Source organism: Stegostoma tigrinum, chromosome 6, assembly GCF_030684315.1.
Source record: "Stegostoma tigrinum isolate sSteTig4 chromosome 6, sSteTig4.hap1, whole genome shotgun sequence".
Taxonomy (NCBI): Eukaryota; Metazoa; Chordata; class Chondrichthyes; order Orectolobiformes; family Stegostomatidae; genus Stegostoma; species Stegostoma tigrinum.
Window position 1 is genome coordinate 78639189 of NC_081359.1, and position 11873 is coordinate 78651061.

Genomic DNA, 11873 nt, shown 5'->3' on the forward strand with positions numbered 1-11873 from the left:
GAAAAATGGGTTTGACCATAAATCTCGCGATGAACTCGTGAATACTGAACCATGACAAGTTCCTGAAGAAGCCAATGAAATTCGGCGATCCGTCTAGAAAGATGCACAGTGAATTTGTTTTAAACTTCTGATTTTTCCCGTGTTTCTCGAGGTTATTTGAAAGGAGCAAAAACTCATTTTAGAAAATATTCGCCTAGAAACATGATTTTGGGTAAATCGTTTAACTCCAAGTTATTAAACTGGTCATTATATATTCAAGGTTGCGCCGTGTGATTATTCTATGCCATGATTGAATGCTGGCATTTTCTTTCTTCCAAATTAATATGGAAGCTCCCTTTGAGTGAGGGAAGCGTCTTACTGGAAAATTACCGTGGCGCTTTGTATTTGAAGTTGGATTTCTTCTGATGAAAGTGTGCAAGCTTCAGTGGCGCAGATTTTGCAGTGTTACACTTTGCAAACTTGTAATCTTCCCCCACCAGAACAATGCTGACTTTTGCCCTGCATCCATTGTACAAACAACTCTTCTGCTCAGCTTCGCCACCAAACACAGTTTATGGTTTGCCGTTTCACAGCAACGCATAGCAACGCCAGTCAACTCATCGGCAATAAGATCAATTATCTAGCTGTATTTATTCCATAGTATGTAGGAAGTATCAAAGTACGTTTTCCAGTACACTGAACAATGTGATAATGTGGCCTATTCTACTCTTGCAAGCAATCAGCGGACTCTCTCATCTCAGTTGGTTTCATGGCTAAAGAGTCAGTTTATATTAAATTAAATCTTGCCTAAATGCGTATTATTAAATTATTTTTGAACAAAAACAAAAGAAACACGAGTTAATCTCATTTTCGCATGTTGTGGACAAAGGTACTGCCATCGTAACCTTTTGCGTTTAGTTACAATTGAGATTGGAGTATAATGCTACCAATTCGTATGGCAGTTTGTATGAAGGCGCCCACATTCTACATACACTAAGTGCCAGGACATTATAACTGCAATCTTCAAAATGGTTCCAAATTATGGATGCCCTTGTGCAGTACACATATAAAGCATTAGCAAATCGTTAAGCAATTGTCGGTGATCTGGCTATTGTAAAACCAATCCATTAACTTCTGTGAAAGTGCTTTCCTCTCTTTCCAAATGCAACCAAAATGGATGATTTACTACCATCAATGCCCCAGAGCAACAAGAATGAGTCACCCTTGCCTCCCCTCCCCACGCGGAATAAAAGTGTACTGTAAAATTACAATCAACATCTGGTAAATAAAATCAAATGTCTGATTCAGAATTCAAACTTTCAAATCTACAATGTAATAAACTGGTTTGTTTACAACTAGCGCATTAGATTTACAAAAGTATCTTTAAAGGAGGAAATACCAATTTATATACATCCAAAGCTGAGAAAAGTAATTAAAATAAGTACAATCCAACTCAGGAGCATTTCTGAACAGGGACGAAGTTCACATTTGAAATGTCGAAATGCAACTGATTGTATTTCTGATACTCAACAACCCAGTTGACAACTATATTAAACAGAACGTGTCAATGTTTTACAACCGGAAAACAGAACAGAAAATCCAAGTTACAGTCGGTTCACATTGTCGTTATGCCAGTGGCAGATCCTCAGTGCTCTTTAACGATGAAATCTCATAGCTGCTTATTCAAGTCTGCAACGAAATGTCCAAACAATGCCAGATATAAAAAGTCCAATGTATCCCTGGAGTGCTGTCTTTTTGGGCACTGATGCTCTGGAGCTCCTGGTACATGGAGGTGCGGGTTCTCACTTTCTCCCCACCCCACCCCGCCACCCTCTCTCTCTGAAAATCTGAAGAATGGTCACTGAGACACTGTTCCAGATAATACGCCGCCGTTGGCAGCCAGTATTCCGCCGTTAGTAACCGAAAGAGAAGCGGCTGTCCCGGGATGCGCTGGGCTCAGCTGGGACGACCCCTGCTGGGACTGCTGTTGCAACTTCTTTTTCGTCAGCTTCCTCTCTTTTGCTCTTCTGTTCTGAAACCAGATTTTTACCTGAAAACAACGAACGAAAAATAACTTGAACAATAGTATCAACTCATTATAATTAAAATTATGTGCAGAGGCTGTCAGGTCCCGGAGGGACACGTGTACGGATTGGGATATTTAGACTGAATAAATTACAAAATAAAATTAAATCAATGTGAAAAACTTGAACAGCGCTGTAAAACAATGCAAATTATAAATCTGTATAATGGCGTCGCTTTTTAGGACGCAGTTCTTGTTCGAAAAACAACAAACTTCCATTGAACGATTTTATTGTAACTCAACCTGCGAATAATATTATCTTTAGCTCCTGGCAATGAATGTATTTCGATAGGCACAGCAGTGTTCGCACTTGCTGAAAGAAACTAGCCACCTCGGGGGGACATCTAAATAAGAAATGTACATAACACCGCTGGAAATACGAGGTATTACATTCATAAGCCTAGGTTGAAATATCTAATGGGAATTGGAGGTACTAAAAATGGCTAGATTATATGGGATAGTGATTTAATTAAACTTTCTATTTGTATCGTCAGCTGCTCTAAGTTAAATTTGCGAAGATTTTTTAAAATTTACCAAATTAGCTGTTTTTGGTATAACAATTATGAAACGATAAATGATAACTCAGCCAGATTTATTGGTCACGACAAACCATGATCAATCCAAGCTTAAATACTGTCCTTGTTTTTTAATGTTCCTAATCTTATAGTTCCGGTGTGGTGCAAAATCGCAAATAGTAGCCGATCCAGATAGAAATGAAATACCCCGGCTTTTACCTCCTACATTAATGATTATTCAATAACCTCTCAAGATTTACAAGAGATTATAGCATATTCCCCTGAGATTCAGACTTCATATTCATCACTGAACACATTGGATTGAGTTACATTGTCAAATGTAATTTTCAAACGGGTTTACGAGTTAATGCATCCTCTCAATCAGACTTGGAGAGGAAATGGGTTCAGAAATGACTGAGAATGAAATATGCGAGGCGCTCTGACTGTGCCGTGATGGCGCCGAAGTGGGAACTCCGATTGTCGGAGAGTGTTCGCTGCTGTGACTGACCTGCCTCTCAGAAAGCCCCAGGTTAGCTGCCAGTTCCGCTTTGCGCCGAATCGTGATGTAGCGACTGTAATGAAACTCCTTCTCGAGCTCCAGTCTCTGGTGATCCGTGTACACCACCCGATATTTGTCCTTTGTTCTTGTTTTATCTGCAGAAGGTGTGGAAACCCATATAATTAAAAATAAGTTAAGTAAACTCTACATTATTGTGATGCTGATTCTCTCGGATTAGTGAAACAAGTGAACATTTTGGAGGCATAAAATTGAACAGAGCTGGAGTAGGCCTTTCAGCTTGTCCACCATTCAAAACTCTCTTAAGCATCTGATAAATATTATTCAACCTGCAGTGATTTTGCTTCTTGTGATGACTAGTTTCCGAGTTGATCTGGAAACAAATTATCGCAGTTATTGATGCACATCTGTAATACTGAGTCCGTTCATTAGGAAACACTTGTAGATTTCTCCAGTGGATAGATATTATTTGTTTCGCCGATGTAAGCCTGAATTCACTGCATGTAAAGACGATTGATTTGGAGGGCTCAACATACACAAGAGGAAAAGTACCCGCTGCGTATTAGAATAACAGGTTACTAGAGGTCAATCGATAGCTGAACTTAAATGTTGAAGCAGGACACAAATGCAGCAGCCGGCCGTGTTTAACATACAGTGCTGTAAAGTCGTCCCTCCTCCAGCAGCGAGATATATCCGAATGTGGCTCTCCGGTTTTGTTGGGCACTTTGCATTATAAATCCATTGCCACCTTCCAACACCTCTTTACACAACTCTGTTCTTCACCATCTACTGCTGCCCAGACTTTCCATCATTGAATATTGTGAAGAATTCCTTGCACGCACAAATTGCGGACCGTGTTGAAATGATAACTTCGAAAAATCAGTCAAATTGCAAAACAAACCGCACCCGCCTCATCCTCGGGCAAACCCAGATCGGAATTCGGTTTCTCACATTTCTGATTAGACACAAACGTTCAAATCACCTCTTACAGCTTCCGGCCTCGATTTCTAATGTCACTTGTTGGACACCTCTACCATGTTATGCCCCTGTTATACAAGCAAGAGCACAGCGGCTGAACATTAAGCTTCAAATGGCGAAAGATTCTGAGAGAAAGTTATTAACCAAAGTCACAAAACGAGGTTGACTTCGTTTCTCCGAATACCTCAATGATCTTTTACAAACGCCGCACAAAGCCCCGCTTCAGATTTAGAATCCGGAATCGTTTGTGTTAATCAGTAATGAATCTGTGGGGAAAGAAAGTATGAATCCCGTATGTGTTTTGCAGTTGCTGAGGACCCGGTTATGGAGTAACAGCTATATTAAACGTTGGACCTGTCTACAAGCTTCCAAACGAGTGTCAAAGCTGGTTTGCTGACGGTATTTGATGGGCCAAACATTAGCTTGAATGCGTGCTGGTCAAAATTGTCCAGGAAAAATGAAGGACCATTAAACTAACTGAATAAGTAACACATAGCACGCCGGAAATGTGACATGTGAGTATTTGGGGAATGTTCACCATCCCCGAAAAAAGAGGAAGCAAGTAAAAATGAGACCCGCCTGAGAGCTAAAGGCAGGTTTTAGGTAATAGTTCATCATCCCCGAGGGGACAGCAGACCGACAGGTGTAGCTGCAGCTGTATAGTTCACCTAAAGGACTATATTGATGCAGGGGTTGTGTTGGTGAATTAAAAATCATTCCGCTCCTTCTTTCTCCCCCGTTTTCGCTTCGGTTGGGACGCAGTCCTTCACATTTGTTTTTCTCTGCGGTTAAGCGACCTACGCCGGCAGGCTGACTTTGTTCAGGTAATTCATTGCAAACCGCAACAAAAGCACCCCGCGAGGAAACATGTCCGATCCGGGGAAGCTGTATACAGCTGTTTCAAGCGGAACATGGCTCAAACAATGCAGTACAAGGCGATCTTATCAAAGAGAATTTTTCAGTGATGGAATAACAACCTCATTCTGTTTGAATTGCCACTCGAACAAATGGCGGCAAAGCCTTTCATCACAGGCCTCGGCACATTTACATTTAAAACCCCATTCCTGAAGAATGCTGAAGAATTTCAATGGGGAACTGCTTCAAAGACAAAGGTTGGATTTGGGGCGGGGACGCGCAAAAGGGCATTTCTAGAATGCAAAAAAAATCATCTGACAAATGCACTTTTAAAAAGACACATTAATCTTCTAAAAACACACGGCTTATCTCGTGAGGCAAGAATTACACAAATAATCACTGGATGTGAAATGGAAGGGTCAGCAAACCCATTGGGAACAAGGTCACGTTCTTAATTCTATTTTTATTCGCGCTTACCCGAAATTCAATTCTATATAAACTTTCTAATTTATCAAGTTAAACAAAAAAGCTTTTTACGAAAGAGATAATGTCGAGTTTAATGTGGATATTTACTTAGAGTAAAAAAGGTCTTATTTTTCGATTTGCTTTCTGCAATTTATTTTAACTAGTTACTACGCAAATTGAAGATACTAAACGACTGTGGCATTTACAGGTGAAGCTCCTAATGTTTCCGCATGTCAGTAGTGAGCTGTGCTTATTTATTTTAAAGTTTTTAAAATGAATTTAGAAGACTCACATACTTGAAACTTAATTGTTTAACGAAGGGATGACGATATATTCTTGCTGAATATTGCATTGGAGTAATTCTAATACATTTAAACTACATTCCTATGATAAGTTTTCCTTTAAAAAACACTCCTGTGTACGTACGTACACTCCTGTGTATATATGTTTTAAGTCAATTATATGCATGTTTTTAAACTAACAAACAGCGTACCCGAAATGAATTTCTGTATGGACAAGAAAGTGAAATTGATTTGAATGGATTTTGTGTCATGAATTCACAGAAACTTTATGTTTTAAGTGCTAATTGAGATAAATATATGCCACGTATAAACACTTCGTTAGTCAAATGAATAATATTTATTATTCCGTAATGGCCTGGGAACTAAATGGGATCATGCAGAAATGTCAAAGTTCTTTATTTGCTGCGAAACTTGTCACCGTTTTCCAGCAGGGGATCAGAACAATAAGCTGGAGCTGGCCGACAGAAGAAGGTGGATATCAAAGTACTCAATTCTGAAAGCTTCTGACACTTAGACCAACCAGCAGTTTGAAGAAAGGGAAATCAAATAAATAAAGGAATCTGAGCTCCGTGCAAATCTTCAGGCTAAAACCAATCTACATTACAACGGAGACCGGTGCCTGGGCTTGCTGCCTCTTCGCATTTCAGCTTGACTAAGACAGGACCTTAACCGACAGTATTATCTTTCATTCGACCAGCAAGGCTGTAGACATTGCAAATCATAAGTGCACTTTCACGTCGTTGCAACTGACGTGTTAACTTCTAGCCGTCAAAAATAGTGCTCAGAAAAATTACTACATGCAGGAAACATAGACCTTCAATCAACCTTTCTCAAAAGCCCGTTTTAAATTCACGGTTTCAAATGTTAGCCAAGTACAGATGTCCATTCCAAAGCTGGATAACTGTAAGAGACCTTGGAATGCTGCTTGAAGTTAAGAAATGAAGTTATAGTTAATAAAGAAATCATCAATTATATTCCTGCAGACAAACCGGGATGAATAAAACAATACATTGTGAAAGTTAATGCTCATTGAGAAGATGGAAGAACTGTATTTTGCCAATTCTGAATGAGGTGAATGGAGACAGCCGTTCTAAGTTACAGTATGCGAATGGTAACTTGGTTTCAAATCGGTTATTCATAAAGGTATATAATGATTTAATCCTTGGAAAATAGCGGGTACTAATAAAAATATTTGCTTAATGACACAGAAACAATTGTCAGACGACATTGCTCACTGATTTATATGGCCGAAATTGGTTATAAAATCTTCGAATGTCGATAACAAGGTTGGGAATTATTGCAATTAAAGTATCACTCTACATTTTAAGGGTCTTATCAGGATGTTAATGAATACATTGAGGCGAAAAAAAGCAGAAGCAATAGCAGCCACACAACCGCTTTACAAATTTACTGCCATTCATTTATACATTAATAATGATGCTATTACGTCGGCTTGTTATAGCCAGTGTCCACATGAGAAAGCACCGACTATAATAAATGCTGCTAACCTGCATACATAGAGCTTTTCTTTAGATAGTATTATGGAAAGCATTCTGACAAGGCATCACCTCCTCATTTATTAGCGTTTAAACGGAATTTCCTGACAGTTTGACAGGGAGTTTGACATACAGTAAATAGATGGCTAACACAAATTGGTGTATTGACTCTCTACATCAACCTTTGCAGTTCTGCTGGGTGTCCCCTTAGAGGTAAGAGGAAAGGCTGCGTTTAAGAAACCGAAAATTTAATTCAAAAAAACTTCAAACCGGGGACAGATTGTCTACTCTTATAGAGTATTTAACTGAAACTAATTGATAAAGATTCCATTCAAGGTGTGAAAACCGACGCCACTAATATTTATCCACAGTGATTCTGAGTTTAAAGCCAGTTTATAAACAAAAAATGCGATCAATTTCTCGAAATGAGGTTGGGTTGCGGAAGTGGAATTACTACAAACATTTTTTTTCTAGAATGTGCCCTCGCGCTGCGATAAGTGGAGGGGATGATCAGACTAACTTTCTTCACATTCTATTTATAAATTTACGTTAAAAACAATGGAAATACAGTGACAAATCTAGAGAAAATATCAATCCCATTTGTTTAAGGAGCTGGCTAGTCTTCACAAATAAGTAATCGGCAGCTTAAGAAAGCAATGCACCTTAACACCAAGAGTAAGTGAGGCGAATGCCCTTAGGAAACGTGTCGAGCAGAATTCTGCTTTTTCGCACGGTTCTACTACAGGCGAGGGTGAAAGGACTTTGGCAGTAATGCCAAAAGGGAGTACTTCATAAATCTATCCTTTACATTCTGCCTGGAAGTGTCCGGACATGAAACACCGTCTTACCAGTAGCTGATAGCTGTTGATTTGGTTTCCTCATCCATTGGTAAGGATTGCGCCTTTGGCTGTTGGGAGAAGGTTGTTCCAGAAGGTTATTGTTTAAAGGCTGCATGGAGGCAGCTCCCGAGGTCTGAACCGAATTATAATCTGCAGGGCTGTAAGACAGAGTCCCTGGCGAAGTATTGAGGGCATGGACCGTGTTCGCAGGCGCAGCGTAAGCACCCCAGTCCTCACGGGAAGGGCCGTAGGGAGAAGGCCAGGATCCGGAAGATTGCGGGTGATTGTCCAAGTTGACCCCGGGGACATGATAGCCGGCATAGTCCGGGTACTGTGGCGGGTTGACAAAATTCTGTGCGCCAAGGTTGATGCCAGAATGTCGGACGGACCCTGAGTACATGCTCATGTCTTTATCCAAAAGATAGCTCACGTACATGTTGGCGATAGGGCGCAATCGGCATGCTGTTTTGGAGAAATCCAGATTATTCCCTTTTTTTTCCTGGTTTGCCTATAGCAGTGTCTCTCCAAAGGAGATCAGGGCAATCCGCCCGTGTCCCACATGATTAACGATTGTTTACAAGCTTCTATTAGTAATGGCAAACTAAAGGCAGGTGACGTCAACTAACTCGTACAGCCAAAGATTTGCATTTAAAAAGATAAGGCGACCGGAGCGACTCGCTCAAGAGCTGCATATTCAACCAAGTATTGTTTGAGAAGCTCTCGCCTTCCATTCCAACCTTCCGCACTTTAACCTCAACGCTCCTGATACCAAAATCATTAATCACCTCCAGAAAGTTTTTTTTAATGCTTTGGAAGGTTTAACTGGCTCTGCACAGTGACTCAGACAGGAATCTTGGAAGGGACCAGTCACACAAGGTTCAAAAGATGGCAGATCGTGAATCTATTAAGAATTCATTTTAAAATACATCTGAGGTACAGAATCAAAGAGAGAGAGAGAGCTAATAACTAGTCTCTTGATAAAATCGGCTGGAATACTTCACACAAATGCAGTGAGAGCTAATTAGGAGCATGGTCAGCTGCATTATATATAATGCGCGTATACAGTATATATAACGTGGGGCAATGGAGAGCCAAAATAAGACTCAAATGCCAAAAAAAAATACGTTTCTCTCTTTGGAAAGCGAAATAATCTCGAAACCTCACTAGGGAGTCGTTTGTGATCTGACATTTCAGGGCTTACTGAGCTGTCATCATAAAGTAAAACTCATCACAAAGGATTTTTTTAAAGAAAGCCGATTATGATGAATGTTCAGTCAAAGAGTCGGTAAATGCATTGATTTGTGTTCACCCCGTTTTGTAGAACAAGAAAGTGGAAGAACTTGTAGCTGTAACAATTATTATTCGCAAATGGTAAAGGCGTAATTGAGTGAAATAAATTAGGTTCACAAGGAAACAGCGGATTGAAGTGTCTTATTTCTTTATGGATTGCTCAGGACCCGTGGTTCTATTAAGGAGAAGTTTGACAATCACAATTTACCTAACTGAAATAGAATTAATAGAAACAGAACGAATTTTATCGAAAAAAAAATCTGTCGTCGAGTCACATAGCTCGGAAACAGACCCTTCGGTCTAATCAGCGCATGCCGGCCGTCATCCGAAAGTAAACTAGTCCCACCTGACTGGTTCTGGCCAAGATCCTTCCAAACCTTTCCCATTCATGCACTTATGCAAATATCTTTTAAGCGTTGCAACTGCACCCGTATCCACCACTTCCTCAGGAAGCTTATTCCACACGCGAACCACCCTCTTTTTTTAAAATCTGCCTCTTCTCACCTTAAAAATATGCCCCCCAGTTTTGAAACCGACATCCTAGGGAAAAGACAACTTTACTTTCACTCCCTATTATTTTATAAAAGATCACAATAAACTGATAAAATAATAAAAAAAGTCCTCGGACACGGGTCAGAACTGCTGTTGATGTTGGAAATAGTAGCGAGAATGTGAACAGAAAGCATGCGCACATTTCATAAGAGACAATATCAGTCGAATGTTGATCAATACGTTTCCATAAATCGGGTTTCGCGCTTAGTTGATTTTCCGGTTTGATTTCGCTTGTGACTGTATTATTTCCAACACTTTAGATTATACGCCCCAATTTGAATCGAAAAGCAGAATGTGCATATATTAAGCTAATGACTGGACAAGGAGTGTTTTACTACCAACGAAAAACCTAGAACTTATAGAAACATTGCCCCGGAAACTCTAAGAATATATTGAAGTCTCGAAATAGAAGAGATTTTGTAATTGACTCGCGCCAAACTACTAGACACATTTCTACAAACGTTATGTCTACAATTGATTCTATTTTTTGAAAAAAAATAACATCGTGATACTTAACGGTTGCGTTTAAATATACGTAAATAGTTTCCAAATTTGAAAACTTTACAACTTATTTTTGTTTTTACGCCGATCTGTCCAATCAGATGGCCATTGGTAAACCGACGCATTGGGTTAGGGTCTGAACCGTTGTGGACAAGTATTTTAGTAATGCATCTTCTTTCTTCATGCATTGTGTTACTAGTCTCGGCGAGCAGCATCTAAGCAAATTGATGATGGGGTACTTCTGGAACAAAAAAAACACTAATTAATCGTTCAGTGGCTATACTGCAAGTTGGTCGTTTCTCAATTATTGCAATTCAATTGTGACAACGCAAGGAAAACCGAATAAAATATGTATCAATTTTATAACATCGCTACATTATCACAGAAAGGGGAGCTATTAATTTTATATTCTCGACTATATTGGTAAATCGATTATGTTGCAAACTATCACTTTTGAATATATAAAACCTGATAATCCAAGAGTTGTACCTGACATGTTTATCCATGGTTTGTATTGTATGGTAATATTACGTTAATATTTTCAAACCTTGAGTGGAACACTGCAAGGGGCAAAACAGAGGCTAGTTACGACTACAACTTATCTTCCCCTTTTCTATATATAGCCGTTTTCTAACCTGTTGCAATTGAAAAAGTATTTTAGTTTCTGGTGCAGTTTGTGAAGTGTTACCGCCTTTGTCTCAGCGGGTACAACATTTTGGGAACCCACGCAGTAGATAAAGTTCTGGCTCTGATATTGTAATGTTTGAAATCATATTAGTACTTTAGTTCCCTCACCGGAACAGGAACCTTTCAAAAGCGTTTTAGAAATAACTCTGGAGACGCGAATGCTTATTTACTGCGACATGAATAGTTCCTCGAGGAACTTTAAGCGTTAATATCTCCGCGAGCATTGTTTCTTTGTAATTTCATTGTCTTCAGTTTCTGAGTCCGAGCAACAGACTAATTTTCTGAACTGCTCTTTTTATGGAAAACTTTAACCAAGTTGGAGTTCTAGCTTCTGACTTCTGGCAGTCGAAGTCGATCCCATGTTAATGGCTAATTTTAAGTCAACCCCTATGTGAATTTGATGGAGCAGTAAAGTCAAAATGCAATTTGAAACAGTGATAAAACTGACAAAAAGTTGTTGTCATTTGAATTATATTACATGAGTGTGCTTCATAAATGCTAGCTCCGAGTTGACTTGAACAGCTCTCAGATCCTGTAATCTCAGACTGATAAATGACCACCACGAATCTGAGGAGTTATGATTACGGCTAATTTGTTAGACTAACGTGACTATGCTCTGTGCGGTTTTACCCATTGCAGAATATTCTGTCTAAACAATGCACAAAATTAGTTTTTCTCATTATAAAATTCTAATAAAAAGGTTCCAGCCGTGTTGCTCAGAATGAGTACGTCTGGTGTCGGATTGATTTGACTGTTTGAATCAAATTCTCATTATTGCCGGGAATCTTGTCACATTTCACCATGCGATCAGATC

The 11873-nt window shown here is 39.4% G+C and overlaps 1 protein-coding gene across 1 annotated transcript; it reads right to left on the bottom strand.

Annotated features, from left to right (window-relative positions):
* Positions 1 to 362: 362 nt before the first annotated feature.
* Positions 363 to 8731, bottom strand: LOC125453466 (homeobox protein CDX-1-like). Its single transcript, XM_048533105.2, has 3 exons — positions 8039 to 8731; positions 3086 to 3231; positions 363 to 2029 (listed from the first exon to the last, which is right to left on the bottom strand). The coding sequence occupies exons 1-3, from the start codon at positions 8463 to 8465 to the stop codon at positions 1838 to 1840; spliced, it is 765 nt and encodes a 254-aa protein (XP_048389062.1). The 5' UTR covers positions 8466 to 8731; the 3' UTR covers positions 363 to 1837.
* Between the last annotated feature and the right edge of the window lie 3142 nt (positions 8732 to 11873).